This window comes from Geotrypetes seraphini, chromosome 1 (genome assembly GCF_902459505.1).
Source record: "Geotrypetes seraphini chromosome 1, aGeoSer1.1, whole genome shotgun sequence".
In the NCBI taxonomy this organism is placed as follows: domain Eukaryota; kingdom Metazoa; phylum Chordata; class Amphibia; order Gymnophiona; family Dermophiidae; genus Geotrypetes; species Geotrypetes seraphini.
The window spans coordinates 65672530-65690178 of NC_047084.1; the positions used below are offsets into that span (position 1 = coordinate 65672530).

The 17649-nt window shown below is 41.3% G+C and overlaps 1 protein-coding gene across 3 annotated transcripts in view; it reads right to left on the minus strand.

Annotated features, from left to right (window-relative positions):
• The window catches only part of EGFLAM (EGF like, fibronectin type III and laminin G domains), a 207886-nt gene that overhangs the window by 77574 nt on the left and 112663 nt on the right, over window positions 1–17649 (minus strand). For all 3 annotated transcript variants that reach the window (XM_033932625.1, XM_033932615.1, XM_033932635.1), the window contains exons 11-12: window positions 15924–16024; window positions 7485–7629 (exon numbers count right to left, since the gene is read on the minus strand). In XM_033932625.1, the coding sequence (XP_033788516.1) occupies window positions 7485–7629; window positions 15924–16024 (246 nt within the window). The remainder of the gene's footprint in view (window positions 1–7484; window positions 7630–15923; window positions 16025–17649) is intronic.

A 17649-nucleotide genomic window follows, 5' to 3' on the forward strand; every position in this document is an offset into this window, starting at 1 on the left:
TTTAAGGTGAAGGTCTAAAAAGGATGACAGGGGTTCTAATACTGACCCTATGCCTGAAACTATCGGTCTTCCCGGGGGGTTAGTAAGGGATTTGTGAATTTTGGGGACAAAATAGATAACTGGAATTTTAGGATGTTTACAAAATAAAAACCTATATTCCCTATCAGTTATGACCCCCATTTCCAACCCTTGAACTAGGCAATGAGAAATGACATCCTGGATATCGTCAGTAGGATCACGGTGTAAAACTTCATAATATGTGATATCAGCCAGTTGACGATGGGCTTCTGCTACATACTGGTCAGAATCTAAAATAACGACTCCTCCTCCCTTGTCTGCTGGTCGAATAATAATGCTATTATCTATAGCTAAAGAATGCAAAGCTTTTTGCTGTGACTGAGAGAGGTTGAAATGTAAAGGAGACCGCTGACTTTCTAAAAATCCCACATCCTTTAGTATGAGATTTTCAAAGGCCTGTATGTGAGGATCCACGGTGCCTGGAGGGCACCAGGTGGATTTAACTTGCAAATTTAATGGTGCAGAAGCTTCTAAGTCTGATGTAATATTAACTTGACTTTGATGATCTTCTTTATGAAAAAACTTGGCATTTGAAATTTTGAATACCATTGCCATCTTTGCAAAACAAGTTTACAAGTAACATACATGTTTCAACAGTGATCAGAGAGCGATTTTTTATGATGTATATGCAGTGACTGGATGGTAAACTCTTTTTCCCAAGAGGAGGTTTTCACCCCCTCTTCAGAGTTTCGCTTCTCTGAGCATATAACTGAAGTATTTTTCGCTTTCTCCTCACTGGTTTTTGCTACTTTACAGTCAGTTTTTCACTATAACATAGCTATTTTACTGACTAGCGTTTATACAACGAGTCCCTGTGTTTGGTCTTAACGATGCATATAAGTTTAGCAGGTAAAATAACAGGCATGTTGCTGGAAATTGACAATTCAGAGCTCCTCCATATGCTTGAGTCTCCAGAGTCTCATCGCTCCAAGGTTGATGAAACTGTTGCTGTATTACAAGCCCACCAAGCTAAAGAAGCTGCTCAAAAAAGCAGTTAGCAATGTCACTGGTGTTCCAACTGTTTAAAGTTCAAAAAGAAAGAAAACTGCAATATCGAATTTCGCTTCACCAAAGAAAAATATCTAAACATGGAAAAATTTAAATTGCAAAAAAAAACCAAAAACATTGCAAAACATAAAACATACAAAAAAAAGGAAAGGAAGGAACCATTGATGCTTACGTACAGAGCAAATGCCAGTTCTAGCAACAGAACCGCTAGTCCTAGATAACATTAATAAAAAAAACTAAAAAAAAAAAATAGAAAAACAAAATTAATGTTTTTAGACTCAGGGAAAGGCATTTTCAGCACAGTATGAAAAGTTAAAGCATTCCTTTCTTTCATTTTGTAATTTACTATGGAAAAACTCAGACTTATCACCACTGTTTTAATTGACAGAATTGATAGCTGAGCAAAGAAACAATCTGGATTATAACATTCTTCCTATAATAAAAATTACTTAAACACTGAAAAAAAGAAAAAAAAAGAAAATACCAAGGTTTCTTTCAAGCATAGCCACTTAGGCATACAAGTATCCATCCATTCCCCATATTTTAATCAATTAATAGCTTTGCTCATAACTCTAGGTCAACTACTGGCAAAAAATAATAGAAAGAAAAAGAAAACATGCTTGTGTAAAGAGACAGAGATGTTACTACCTACAGAGGTCTCTCTAGTCTCACTTGCAGTGAATTGTTGAATTGTCCTCCAATCAGCAGGAGGAGCCAGCGAGCAGTGCTTCTTACTGCTTTCTCATCTACCAATTTTCTGATGTCAGAACTCCTTAGGTCTCTGTTTGTGGGAGCTTTAAAATGTATCTGTATTGATGATGTTACCTTGTTTGACTAGGGCCTTCTAAAGTGTTAGTGATGTCCTGATACCTAGGCCAGATTTTCAACCAATTATCTGATTGCTACAAAGTTGCAGTGGAAAGCTTTAGCATGTGGAAGATAATTTTATAACAAACCTAAATAAGTGAGGCACAACCCACTGTACAGAAAACATGGGAATATAGAAAGATTAATGGATACAGATAGCAGTTAATAAAAATGAAAAATTATTTAGTAAAAATAGCTAGGCACAATAGCCTGATATTCAGACCACAGAGGCATCCTGGCTACCTTCTACGGTCCACAGTGATCATGGATATTCAATGCCAGGGCCAAGTCAAAGTTTACCACAAAACATCAAAAGATAGATCTGCCTTTAAGGCGGGTCTATCTAGCTGCTAGTCTGAGCTGGCCAACAACTAAATATTGGTGACAACAATGAAACTAATAGAACATATAAAATCAAAAATACCTTAAAAATCAAATAGCATCAACACAATATACATTTAATAACTGTCCATGAATAAATCAAATAGCCAACATGTTTCAGCACACTGCAGCACAGATGATGCCTACTAAGCACAGTCAAAAGAATGGTAAGAATCAGTGAAGGAACTTAAGAGGAAACTAAACAAAACAAAAAAAGAGGAACACATTCACTCCAGAGATTTCAGACCCAAAATAGTCCAGAAAGCTAAAAAGGCAACCACTTAAAATACAAAGGGATCCTTGAACTAAAGTATGGTTGTAACAATTAGTGTGTGCTAAATGCTAAGAATCTTATTTTATACCTATGAACTTCTTAACATTTTTAGCATGTGCTAAATCAGTTAATGTACTTGAGTAAAAGGACCCTAAAGGAACATAAGAATAATAAAAGGATAAAAAAAGGAATAAATCATGTATGAAAAATGAACTCTTGAACAGTCAGCTTATATGTTGAAGATTCACACCACTGAAATGAAATTCATAAATATAAAAATACCAAATATATGAAAATAAAAAACAAATTAAGGGGCTTTTTCTTTCTAAACCTTAGCTCATGCTAACAGAATTAGTGCACACTAAGGCCCAGATTCTCTAAAAGTGCGTCCCGATTTTAGGCAGCTGTAGGCGTCCTACAGCTGTCTAATCAGCCAATCGGGATGCACGTTTTAAAAAAAAAAATGCTCCCCAGGCAGGCCTGAAGGCGCCTCCGGGAGCCTAGGGAGACCCGCAAGATGCCTAAGCTCGTCTAAGGGCCTTAGGCGGGCCTTAGGCTGAACCTAGGCGGCCCTACGCGTCTCCCTAGTAGATGAGAAGCTTAAAAATGTAGGCCAGCAAAATGCTGGTCTACATTGTAAGTAAACGCGGCCGCTATACTTATCGCGGCAAGGGATCTCTCTGCCGCTATAAGTATAGCGGGCCGTGGCCCCTGACCGATCACTAGCAGGAGGGTGCCCAAACCCTCCTGCCCGAAGACGCACCCCCCCCCCGACACCACCGACCGCCCCCCCCCGACACTACCGACCGCCCTCCCCCGACATTACCGATCCCCCCCCCACGACAATATCGGTCGCTGGCAGGAGGGTGCCCAATCCCTCCTGCCCGAAGACGCACCCCCCCCCCCATCGCTAACAACCCCCACTCCACCAAACCTGTTCTTACAGATGGGTCTTGCAGATGGGTTCTTACAGATGGGTCTTAATCTAAGGCCTGATTGGCCAATCAGACCTTAGACTTAGTAGGGATGGGCGGACCCGCTATTCCTAAGGCCTGATTGGTCTAGGCTTCTAGAGCCTGGGCCAATCAGACCTTAGGCTTCGGCGGGATGGGCCGGGAAGAGGCGAGCCCGCCTCATTTCGACGAGGCGTGCCTGCTTGCTCGACGTGCAAGACCCATCTGTAAGAACAGGTTTGGTGGAGTGGGGTTGTTAGCGCTGGGGGGGGTGCGTCTTCGGGCAGGAGGGATTGGGCACCCTCCTGCCAGCGACCGATATTGTCGGGGGGGGATCGGTAATGTCGGGGGGGGGGCGGTCGGTAGTGTCGGGGAGGGGGGTGCGTCTTCGGGCAGGAGGGATTGGGCACCCTCCTGCCAGCGACCGATATTGTCGGGGGAGGGGGGGCCATCGGTAGTGTCGGGGGGGGGCGGTCGGTAGTGTCGGGGAGGGGGGTGCGTCTTCGGGCAGGAGGGTTTGGGCACCCTCCTGCCAGTGATCGGTCAGGGGGCCACGGCCCGCTATACTTATAGCGGCAGAGAGATCCCTTGCCGCGATAAGTGTAGCGGGCCGTGTCTAATCTAACCCGATTCTCTAACCCGCGTCTGTAACATGGACGCCAGTTACAGAATCGGGGTTTAGTTTAGGCTGATTCTGAATAGGACGCCTCTCCCGGGCGTCCTATACAGAATCAGGGCCTAGGTGTCTTGCGGGCCTCGCCTTCAATATAGGCGGCCTGCCTGGGGAGCATTTTTTTTAAAAAAACGTGCATCCCGATTGGCTGATTAGACAGCTGTAGGACGCCTACAGCTGCCTAAAATCGGGACGCACTTTTAGAGAATCTGGGCCTAAAAGCCTGATTCTTTAACTGGTACCTTAGTTAGGCACCGCTAGGCACCATAATTGAGGCCACCTAATGACACCCCTCTATTGGTTTTTCCTTAATTGTTCTCTTTTACTTTGACTATTGTAGTTCTTGCCTTTTACCTTTTGTTCCTGTTTGTCTTTGTCTTTAAAAGTCTTCAAAAGTTATTAAAAGTTACAGTTTGGTGACGTAATGTCAGCTTAAACTTGTATTTTAGCTAAAATTTGTTTTATGTTTTTATGAATTTGTACACCGCCTAGAAGGCTGATTGGGCGGTATAAGAAATTTTAAATAAACTTGAAACTTAACTAAATTTCATGCTTAACTCAAATTCAATTAGTTTAAATGGCATGGTGATTGAAGTTAATTGAATAATTGATTTAAAAAAATTAGTATTGTGACCAACCAGGTTCTGCACCCATTTTGGTCCCCTTTAAAACCCAAAAGAAAACCAGTTCTGGGGTGAGAAAAGCACAAACAAAAGCCCAGATTACATTCCCTGACTGATTTAGCTGCCTGTCCTGACAGGTCCACTCCAGAGCATGAACCTTGGCAGGATGACATGAATGATAGAGAGGTTGAAATTATGCCCAGGCAGAAAGCAGTTGTATGCAAACCTTTACCCAGAAAACAGAAACAATGCCCTGTATTTAGGAAGTTCAGCAATCTGCAGAATGACTTCAGGGGGAGCCCAAGAGAGCCGAGTCCCAGGCCAGGTACACATAGGTTTGAGTGAGGCTCACACACTGATAAGCAGGGAACTTTCAATCCACACAGGAGGCAGAAGAGGAAGAGTACCTGGGGAGTGAATTCATTTTCTGGCAAGGTAATGATCAGGAAATGGTAGAGGCTAGAAAGCACTTAAATATTACATTACATTGATATCTTCTATCCTGCCAATACCTTTCAGTTCTAGGCGGTTTACAACAAAAAATTAGCCTGGGCATTCCCAGGGAGATTACAAGGTTGATAGCTATAGTATGCATCGGGATCTGGGACTGGTCGATACAGTTTGGTTAGATCATTTGACAAATTTTTTGAATAGTATGGTTTTCAGTTCTTTCCTGAATGTTTTGTAGTTGGGCATCGTGATCAGCAGATTTGAGAGGTGGTGGTCTATTTTTGCTGCTCTGGTGGCTAGTAGATCATTATATATTTTTTTCCTTTGCATGCCTTTGATTGGGGGGTGAGTAAAGTGTGCTTGAGTTCTCCTTGGTCTGGATGTGTTTTTCCTGATTAGGCGGTTGTTCAGATAGCTTGGTCCATTTCCATTTAGGGCTTTGAATAGGGTGCAGTAGAATTTGTGTTGTATGTGTGCTTGTACTGGGAGTCAGTGTGAGTCTTGGAAAGCTGAGGTAATGTGGTCGTTTTTTCAGCGAGCATATTAGTCTTAGGGCTGTATTTTGGACTGTTTGTAATTGTTTTAGCATGTTGGCGGGGCATGACAGGTAAAGTATGTTACAGTAGTCCAGGAATCCTAGGATTAGTGCTTGTACTATGAGTTTGAATTGTTCGTTGTTGAAGTTTTCCAGACTTGTCTTAAATTGCGCATGGTTGCAAATGCCTTCTGAACCGTTTTGCTGATTTGAAGTTAGGTGTCCCTTTATAGAACTGTCCTCCACATGGGTCTAAATAAATACTTGGAATATGCCTATAAACATAGGGACTATAATGCAAGGTTAAAACACAAGAAAAGGCTTACTACATAATGTGGAAACTAGTTTTACAAAATATTTTTTGAGGAGCATGTCATGGATGGAGAGTGAGCATTCCTGCATTATCTGGCTAGAGTGATAAGATTAGCGCCGCACTAACCTCCAAATTTTGTATAAGGTGACTTATGTTGTGTGTGAAATTTGGTGCCACAGCCAATTTGAACACACACAACTTATTTAATAAGCCTAATTGGCACTGATAATTAACACCTTGTAATCGATGCTAATTGGCACTAATTAAAAGTTATGCGTGCTAGTTCTAGTGAACAAATCTGCAAAGGGAGTGTGGCCAGGGAAGAAACATGGGTGGATCGTAGGTAGTGTTATTAGATGTCTGGATTCCCTGGACATGTCCTCCTTTTCAGGACATGTCCGGGGGTCCGTATGGCTTTTCAAAACCTGGCACTTTGTCCGGGTTTTGAAAAGCTTCCTCAAAATCACGTCAGGCAGGAGGGCATCCATGCATGTACGAATGCCCTCCTGCCTGTGAGAGCAGGCAGCAGGGAGTGGGGCTGGGGTAGGGCTAGGGCAGGATTAGAGGCGGGGCTGAGGCATAACAGGGAGGAGATGGGTGAAACTGGGCGGGCCTGGGGGGGCGGGTCTAAGGGTCCAGATTTTACCAAAGTAAAATCTGATAACCCTAATCATAGGCATTGCTAGAATTTATGTGCACTGCTAAGAAATACGCTTGAAGCACATACAAGTCAGGCATAGGGATTTAGGTCTGGTCTTCCTTGGCCTAAATGGATGTACCTAAAAGTTGTGACAAGCATTGGTGTTCAGCGTGATTCTATAAGGTGTATGTACCTTTTATAGAATTGTGCTAAGTGCTGTTCTAGTCAGTGTTGATTTTTGGGGCCCCATATATAGAATATGGTCCTAACTGGTTAATGCACGGTTAACATGGGAATACTTAGTGCTTCCTAAATAGGAGGTAAGTGTTTTCATGTTAATTGTTTGCATTAACACATGATCTACAAATTCCCTTCCCCTCGAAAAAGCCCTTAAATGCACCACATTAAGGGCTCCTTTTACGAAGGTGCGCTAGCGGTTTTAGCGCACGCTAGCCGGAAATCTACCGTCTGCTCAAAAGGAGGCGGTAGCGGCTAGCACGCGCAATTCTGCGCGTTAAGGCCCTTGTGCATCTTCGTAAAAGGAGCCCTAAATTTAGGCTTTAGTACATGGAAAAGTCCTGAGTTAAAATATACCAAACCCAAATTTAACTCTTAATGTAAATTTTTCATAATTTTTCAAGGACTCTGATTATAATTCAAATCTGCATTTGGATTAGATAATTTTTTACCAGAGCTTTTCCTGAAATTGGAGTGTTGTCATCCAGTTTGAGCCAGCCACTGAGCCCATCTCTGTATAAAGATACACGGTGCCAGCTGCCCAGTTTGATTTTGCTTTCACTTGTAATGATAGCAGCACCAGTTCCACAATTAAACCTGTGAAAAAAACACAAAATAATCACCTATGCTCAGTGGTGACTCAAGTATTATAGCTCCTAGATATGTTTTCATTGCTTCATTAACACTATAGAAATTGATTTTATTGATTTATATACTGATTGACCAGGCCAGGGGGAGGTCTTGAGCACCTGGGCCAACTGGATCCTTAAGCATTTGGGGGGGGGGGGTCATGGGTTTGGGGATATTGGGATATCGGTATCGGTGGTTGGGGTGGGTTATGGGTTTGGTGGGAGGCCTGCAGGCAGGAGGGAGTGGGCATCCCTCCTGCCTATCATGGTTGGGGGGGTGCTTCAGGGGTTCCAGAAGGAGGGAGTGGGTATGCCTCCTGCCATGGAATTTCGAAGGGTGGTTCAGGGGGTTCTGGCAGGAGGGAGTATGCATCCCTCCTGCCATTGTCGAGGGTCCCCTGCTGTAGCCGCTCAGCTGATTTTAGCAGGGGTATTCCCCCCAATCAATTGAGCCAGCAGGACTCCCTGGAGCCATGTCATCAGGAGAGCATTGCTGGCTCAGCTGCGATCAACTTATGGCTGATGTGGCCTGACTTTAGGATCTAGCGGAGGTATAGATAGGTGGCTGAAATGTAGACCAGGGTTTTCTGGGCCTACATTTCACCCGTCTACCTTGCCATGAATCATGGCTAGGTAGCTGCTTTAGTCCATCTAATTCCACTTCTGGCGTTGGCCATGCCTACTTTGGCATTCCGCAACCTAGAGCTGCAACCTAGCCACGATACGTGCTTCAACACTGCCATTTCTGATGGCAATTAACTTTTGTCTTCTTTCTGTTCTTACCCTATTTAATTTGTTTTTTGTTTTTTTTAATTTTTAATTTTTTATTGTAAACCGCTTAGATTTGCCTTCTGGTTTTATATTTGCGGTATATTAAATAAATTGAACTTGAACTTTAGGCACTGGTTATAGAATTTCCCTGAAAATGTCCATCTGGTCCTATAATTCAGGAATGGAGAGTGTGTCCATCTAGTACAGTGTATGTCAAACTGTGTGCCTCCTGAGATTCCAAGTGTGCCGCAGCACACTGAGGTTGGAGAGAGGCATCTGCCAGATGACTTCCCTACGCAGTATGGCGCCAGCACTGCCCGATTCGCTGAAGGCCTGCATGTTTCCCTCTTTCTCTAGCGTCCTCCAGCTTCCCCCTTGGCCTTCCGGTCTCACCTTTAAAGCTAATTACAGCAGCCTGCAGAGGATCGCCAGTAGGTAAAATGATTTTATTTTCAATATAGTGACTGAAATGTGTCAGCTTTGAGAATTTATATCTACTGTGCATATTGTGTGTATATGAAAAATGAATGGAAAAAAACTGCATTACAATTAGTAAAGGGGATGGGATCTGGGGCAGAGCTTGGGTGGGCCTAGGGAGGTCTGTGGTTGGGGTACTCAGTTGATATATACCTATGCAGATGATATTTTCATTTTATTAGAAGTTGATCCTGATCTTAACAACCTGGTCCCTATTATAGACTGCTGCATTTCTAAACTTCAACTGTGGGCTTTGTCTATTCAAATGAAACTGAACGCTGCCAAAACCAAATTGCTTTGGATTGGGCCAAAATTAGAAAACAGTTGTACAGCCAGAAATCCATACCAACAGTTCAAAAAAGTGTGCACTGCTCACCAAGCTCAGTAAAACTAGCGATTCCTGTGCCTTTTATTTAGGCGCTAGGCGCTGGTAGGCGCCTCAACATTGTCATTTTTGCTGTTTTTAACAGCGTTTTCCAATTAATTTAGGCATTGGAAGGTCTAAACTTGGGTGCAGGTTTTAGAATTTTCCCCTTAATGTCTAATTGGAAAAATTCTAATATACTCACTGTGCATTACTGGTTGCAATCTGTTTTATAAAACTATAAGTATGAAATAACATTATCTAAAACATCACACTCATATACCAATAAGAATCTAACTTGAGTCCCATTTAAATCACCTTGATTCCACTTTACACCTCTTTTATAAATGGTATTATATCCAAAACATATTAGAATAATTATTATTTAACCTCTGATCATATAATTTATTTTTTTGTTTTTTTAAATTTGCTTCATGATACTTATCTCTTCTTATTTCAGATTTCCTTCACCCTTAATTGAAATGTAGTTTTTCACATTACTATTGATGCTATTTATAAGTTATATTGAACTCACTCAACACAATTGCTTGTACTCACTTATATATATTCGGCCTGAAAAAATGGGACCACATCACCCCTTTCTACCACAAACTCCATTGATTGCCATTAGAATCCAGAGTCCTATTCAAATTCGCCTGCTTCTGCTATAAAACAGTATTTGGTTTATCCCCAAGCTACATCATCCCTCACTTCGCCCTGAATCACAGCACCAAGGACTCCCGCAGAATCCAACTCTTCGCCTACCCCTCCCTAAAACTTTGCCACTCTAAAAAATTCCTCGACAAAACCCTCGCCTTCCAAGCCACTAAGCTAAATCCATGGCCCTCAAGGCCCCCAACTACCTCGGCTTTAGAAAACTACTCAAAACCCGCCTCTTCCAAGACCAGGATCCTAACGCCCCTTCCTAACTAAACAATCCCTCTCTCCTCTACATTCTTCCCTCACCCCCCCCGGCAACTTTGATCACTTTGATATTGAACCACTTGTAACCCCGCTCAATTGATGTAAACCACTTGTAACCTTGTTTAGTTGATGTGAACCGCCTAGAACTCTTCCGGGTATGGTGGTATACAAAAATAAAGTTATTATTATATAATATACTTTTGTATTATTTACAAATTCAATAAAATTTCATGGAAAAAAATAAAAAAAGCTTACTGTGGGATGTGCGCTGGTGTCCTGTGGTAAATTTGCTTGTGTATTGCACATACTTAATGCACTAAAAAAAGTTTTCTTAATTTTCTCTAAGGGGGTATGTTTGAGAATAGAAAGTGGGCATGACAGTGATTAGCGTGGGGTTAACGGATGGGCCCTTACCGCCTACAAAATAGGTGGCAGTAAGGGCTCATGCGGTAACATCTTTTAATGTAGCCGATATGTAGTGTCATATATTGGCTCCTTAGAATTTTGAGAATGTGATGTTTATTCATAAAATTCCCTTTCTCCTTAAATGGTTACTATTGAGAGAGACCGTACATGTGCTTCAGTATGTGAACCATGTTTTGCCTAAATCTGTATATTATTCTCTGGATGCCCTTATCTGGGGCAATATTTATATTCTTATCAATAAGGCTGTGGTATTTTGGCCTACTTGGGTGTGTGCTTGTATATGGACCATACAGGATTTGATTAAGGATCATTGTTTATATACTTTTACTGAGCTCAGTGACTGATATGGGCTGACTGTAAATCAGTCATTTTGATATGTACAGCTGATATATTATTTGCGGACGCTATTTGGGACATCTTTGCAGAATTATAGTACTACTACTGCATCAGTCATATCTTTTGTGCATGGTTTAGTCACCCAACCACATCCTATGTCAATGGCTTATCACTTTCTTACAAAGCTTAAATATAGTAGCAGTCTTCTTGTTTGTCAATGCTGGTCATAGGATTTACAAACTGCTTTAATCTAATCTAATCTAATCTTCATTTTATATACCGAATCTACTCCCTAAGGAGCTCGACTCGGTTTACAGTTCGTTAAAAAATGAAACATAACAAGTAAAAACTGTGGGATAAAAACAGAAATTGGTTAGATTAGATGGATGGAAAGAGTTAGAAAAAAGTATGTTGAATTGCTTAAAATTACTATACGACAGCTAAAATCAAATTAACTATTGTGAAAACAACCAGGTTTTAAACTTTTTCAAAATTGAAATAATTGCTCTACCAGTCTTAGAGAATCTGGAAGTCCATTCCAAATCCTCACCAATTTAAAAGTAAAAGATTTACTAAGCTTCCCAGTGCATTTAATATCTTTCAGAGAAGGAAATGCTAATTTGTGAATTGTTGTAATTCTTGAATAGCAGGATCTAAAGGAATTCCCACTAAAGGGAATCAAAGAGTCAAATATTCCATAAAGGAGTTTGAAAACTACACATGCACACGTGAACTGTATCCTATGATGGACAAGAAGCCAATGGAGTTTTCTCAGCAATGGGGAAACATGGTCGTACTTTCTCTTCCCATAAATAACTTGGCCGCTGTATTCTGTATTAACTGGAGACGATCTAAACTGCCCTGTTTGATACCCAAATAAATAGAATTACAGTAGTCCAACTGGGCCAACACAGTGGATTGTACCAGTAATACCTCAAAAATGGCATCTTAGATTACTGCAATATTATATACTTGGGATCCTTTAAGAAAACCATCAAACGATTGAGAGTCATTCAGAATGCTGCCGTCCGTCTCATTTAATGGTCTAAAAAAATATGATCATGTAAGCCCGTATTACAAAAAACTACACTTGCTGCCGATGGAAGCAAGGGTCATTTTCAAGTTTGCCTGCCTCTGCTTCAAAACCATAACTGGTTCATCCCCAATCTACCTGTCGCACCATTTTGAATTTTCAGGCACCACTTGCACATGTAATGCCTATCTGTTTGCTTTTCCATCCTTGAAGGGCTGTAAGTACAAGAGATTCCTTAATAGATCACTATCATTCCAAGCAGGCAAATGGAATAAATTTCTAACCACCTTCATTTCAAATGCACCCTCCTACCAAATCTTCATGAAATCAATTAAAACCTATCTCTTTGATAAATTTCTCTGACTCCTACTTTGAAATGCTTCCAGCAAATCTTGACTATTCTTGGCATGCTAATGTAATTTGAAAGTCCTTTTCTGTAACATCGCTGTCTGTATACAGTCTCTTCCTCTGTAAACCGCTCTGAACTGCTTGTGGTATTGCAGTATACAAAAATAAAGTTATTATTATTATTTTTGGACATTCACCAATAGATCTTTGGGTTCTGCTTCAATTCTAGAGGCCTTTCATTTTGTTCTTCATAATGCCCTCTGGATACCAATAAAGTGTAGTGCTTCTTAGCCTTCAACATCAGCGTTATACTGGAGATGTAGTTTACTTCCTGGAACTTTATCACACATGTTATATGAGTATTCATTGTTAACATCATTTTGGTCTGAAGCAGGAGATTTAATTGGTGCTATTTTACCATTATCATCAACAACTAATTACTCTATTATCATACTGCACTCTGCATCTCCTGCAGAATCCCTTACTGAGGATCAGTCCCATCTTTTGGACATCTTCCTGGCTTTGGCCCTTAAAGTGGTGCTGGGACATTGGAAGGTTTCATCTGCATTATCTATTCATACTTGGTGGAACTATGTATCCTATATTGCCAGAATAGAACAGCGTTTGGCTGAGTCACATTGGAGAGTCTCTAAATATAATAGAATATGGTCACCTTTTCTTTCCTATTGCTCCACCTAATTGTTGAGTCTTGCTATATGGAACTGCTCAGTTGCTAGTGGTGAACGCCTTATAGATGTTCCTGCACTAACCTGGGATCCATGTAGATCTTTGTTTGCTATTTGTATTAAATGACCTATATGTACCCTTAGGTATTTACTTGGTTCTTGTTCCTAATATATGTTCTCTTTTTGTTCATTGTATTCACGAGATGATTTATTATATTCTTAGTGATTGTGGACTGTACTCTGTTTTTCTCTTTAATAAAAATTATATGAACAAAAAAAAGTAATATAAATTTTCATTATGAACCATAAATCCTTAGTGCCAAATTAAGATTAGACTGATTGGCAAATGAACATACTCAAAAACATGACATTTGATTTGGGCAGGGTACATGAGTCCATAGCAGGCTCCCAGATCTTTCAGTTGTCACATTTTCAAGAACTCTGATTTTTTTGGGGGTGTGGTCTGTGATCTGGGACTCTGAAGATCCTCTGTCCTTGATGAAGAATTAGGTTATATATCAACTCTATGACCTTTTACCTTTTTTACACAGTTTAAGATTTTCAGAGTCTGAGGGGGTGAGGGCATCTACAGGATGTTACTACTCTCCTTGCTGGATACTTCCTCACAATGTCAAAATCACCTTAACATAGGTAACTCCTCTTTAGGGAGAAGTAACATGGGAAGAGGAGTCAGGGAAGCAGCTACCAGGAAGAATAAGAAACAGGCCAGAACTAGGTTAGAGAAGCCCAGAGAGAGAAGGAGGAAAAAGTGGCCACAGCATATTCCTTAACTACAACCACTAGACATTCTGCTTGGCTGAAGTAAGCCAAATCTTTTCTTGTTGAATATTTGGGAACCTGACTCTTAGGTCTGGCTAGGACCAGATCTTGTTACCTGGCTGAAAGAAGATTGTTAGAAGACTGTGTTTGGGGTGTGGCTGTTACAAGCCACGGTCCATCTCTTGGGTCCTGTCAGTCACAGGCCTATCTCAGGACTTTTGGACCAAAAGATTGTTCCTTGTATGCCTGGGCTTTCAATGGAAGTAAAACCCAGATGTCTCAATCTGTCCTCCTTTTTCTGGAAAAATATGATAATCCTATTTGTGAAGAAACAGGGTGCAGGATTTTCCTTTTTGAGTTAATAAAGAATTTCCCTTTACCTTCTGGGCTTGTGTCTGGCTGTTAGTGTACTGTTACATGCTTTACAGAGGATATCTGAGAATTTTTGCTATGATAGGCCACATTTTTTTTTCTATTAGATACAGGCCTCAGAGGCAAGTGGTGTGCTCTCTTAATTTCCAATAAAGACATAAAAGTTTCTCCAAGAAGTTGTGGAAGCAGATTAGTGGGCAAAGCAATCATGTCAGTGCCTTCTAAGCCTTTAATTATTTCCAGAATTCTAATGCCTGTTCTTATTTAATAAATCTTCAATATCTTGAAGACGGGGAAATTCTTTAAGAGGCACCTAAAGTTAGGCATCTAACTTACCCCCTCCTTTACTAACGCATAGCGCGGGTTTTAGCGCCAGCAGCGGCAGTAACTGCTCCGACGCTCATAGAATTACTATGAGCGTTGGAGCAGTTACTTCTGCTGCCGATGCTAAAACCTGCTCTACGTGTTAGTAAAGGAGGGGGTTAATTAGTCTATTGGCTTCAATAATGAGCTTTAACAAGCTTGTAATTAAAAAAAAATTATTTGGGAGATAGGCACCTATCTTCTTAGGCACAATTCTACAAAAGATAAGTGCTTATTGCATGGCACCTAGCGATGTCTAATACCATAGTAGGCATGTTTAGGGGTAGAGAAAATCATAGGTGCCACTAAGTGTGATTCTTTAAAGGACTTTAAAACCCTGGCCTATATATTACAGGCACCTAAGTTTTAAGTTAAGTGCCGCTAAGCACAATTCTGTAATGAGCACTTAAGTATGATTGTGTATTTTTCTGGGATTGCTCAGCAGATTGTTCCCAGTGTTTTGTACGATTTCCAAATCTTCCAGCCTCAGCTGTGAAGATGAAAACTGAGAAGTAAGCATTTCTAGAACTTTCTGAATGCTTTTATTACTTCCAATTGTAATTTCATAAAATCCTTGAGAATATGCAGCTCTTTGAACATCAAGTCTAATGAGGCATTAGAGTTTTTGGGTGTTGATTTTTCAGGCATGGTTGGATCTGATTTGTGTCTCTTCTGACCCAAGGATATACAAAATGGTACCTCAAATTTCCCAAGTTTAGAGCAGGACATTTTAGGATGAATTTTTTTTTGTTATAAGATAGAGAATTGTTTAAGAGAACAATGTTCTTAAAATAGCTTTAGGTTTAGAAAAAGCTCACACCATATTTCCGTTCAGTTTGAAGGCTAGTTCTGCCTCCTCACACCTAGAAATAACCTTCAATAATAGGAAGTAGGTTTAGTACATATTTTCTTTTGTAATGTTGCTGCAGTATCTTTATGCCTCTGTGGTCTGTGTAAGTGGCATGTTAAGGCCCATACTGTAGCTCCTGAATAAACGTGTTATGATATCTTGCTTCTATTTAGTCACTCTGAATATCTCCTAGCATGCAACGGAGGCATATTCATGATATGCATATTCACTGTGGTTATCATGAAAATCAGGGAGTATTCTAGGACTGGCTTGAGAAACACTGTTCTGAAAGACAAGACAATGTTAGATATGTCTAGTTCTTCAGGACAGGCTAATCCAGTCCTGAATTTGCACTGCATGAAATGGTTCTACTTTTCTGAAGAAAAGCAGGACTGCATGCAGTGGGGTAAAATTATGATTCGATCAGCTTGTCCTGAAAAATTAGTCATTTGGTAATATTAAGTGTGGGACATATACTACGGTTTCGATAAATGCCAGTGAAATTGTAATTTCTTTAATGCTTCATCCTTACCTAAACTGGACACTGCGTCGAATTACTGCCAATGACATGAAGTCGCCATGCCCATGTGCATTCTCACCACAGTACAGCAGTAAACCATCACCAGCTTCAGCCTATTAACACAACAGCATGCAAAAGTAGAAAATCAAAACGAGTCACAATCAAAACAGACCACTGAGGATCTTCACCAAAAATGTGGCAGTCATCTTCACTCTTCCACGATATAGAATGAAAAATGTTAAATATTCAAACTCTCAGATGGAAAGGTTGTTGAATGACATGGCAATTATAACCTTAAATAGCTAGCAAGCTGCTCAGATGTTTAGGATTTCCTCTGGATATCTTTAAAACCTGAAAGGCATGCAGCCAGGGCCAGCATTAGGGGGGAGCAAACAGGGCAGCTCCCTGTGCCCCAGAGCTCTGGGTGGGTGGGGGGGGGCCCCCATGGGCCAGCATGTCTTCCCCCTTCTTTCTGCGCCAGTCTGATGTCACCCTCACCTTCTGTCTCGCTGAAAAATCCACTGACCTTGGCAATGATTCAGAAACATTGCCTGCAGCTCTTCTCCCTGCTTTCCATCTGCCGCAGTCTGTTCCCCAATGATGCAACTTCCTGTTTCTGCCTGGGTGGATCACAGCACATAGAAAGTAGTGAGGAGAATCACAGACAACGTTTCTGAATCATTGCTGAGGCCGGCGGATTTTCAATGAGACAGAAGGTGAGGGCAACATCGGACTGGCACAGAGAGAAGAGGGAGAACATGCTGGGCTGAGGAAGCCCCTGGACTAACTTTTTTTAAAGTATGAAGGGGGAGAGTATTAAAAGAAATGCCAGAATGGGCATGGGAGGGGGGAGAACTTATAAGGCCATAAACAGAGGAGAGAGAGAGATGGTGGGCAATGGTCTGAAGGGAGAGAAGTTGAACCTGGGAAAAAAGATACTTGACGGGAGGACTGTTGGGAAGAGAAAGGGAGAGATGGCGGACCTGGGGGAGGGAGGGAGGGAGGCAGGCAGGGAGAGATATGGGATGAGGGCAGTTAGGAAGAAAAAGGGAGAAAAGTTGGACCTGAGGATGGAAGGGGGGGAGAGATGCAGCATCTCTTTTTTTCCTTCCATCTCATTGTTCAGCATCAAGAGGGAAGGGAAGAAGAACAAAAAACAGAGAGAGCAAATTGGTGGACAACGGGGGTGGGGGGGGGTGGAGGGAGGAGGAGAGATAGATCCATGGGAGGGCAGAAGGGAAGAGTGCTGGAATAAGAAGATGCTAGGGGATGGAGAGAAAGGGACAGGAAGATATAGCCTGACCTGTGGAGAGAGGGAGGGGTATTCTGAAAATGATGAGCCATTTGGATGAGGTCAAAAGGGAGATGACAAGATGAGTGAGAGAACAGTGAGTGCAGTGGTAAAAATGTGGTAATGGGGAGTAGATAGAAGGAAATAGGAGGCTAGGAAAAGAGTGAGATGGGAAATGGGAGAGCAAGGGACTGAGAGGAGATGGAGAATTGAGTTAGCTCAAAATTTAAAAAGAAGAAGGGTGAGAAAGAGGGCAAGATTTGAGTGGACAGAGGCAGAAAAGAAAAAGTTAGGAAAGCTGAAAGGGAAAAATCAATATGTTGGAGATAGGCATAAGGAGGGAATAGAACAAAAGAGAAGAGGAGGAAAAATGGACAGCAGACACTAGAAAGAGAATTAGAAGATAGACAAAAAGCAGAAAGAGAAACTGGGACCAAGATGATGGAA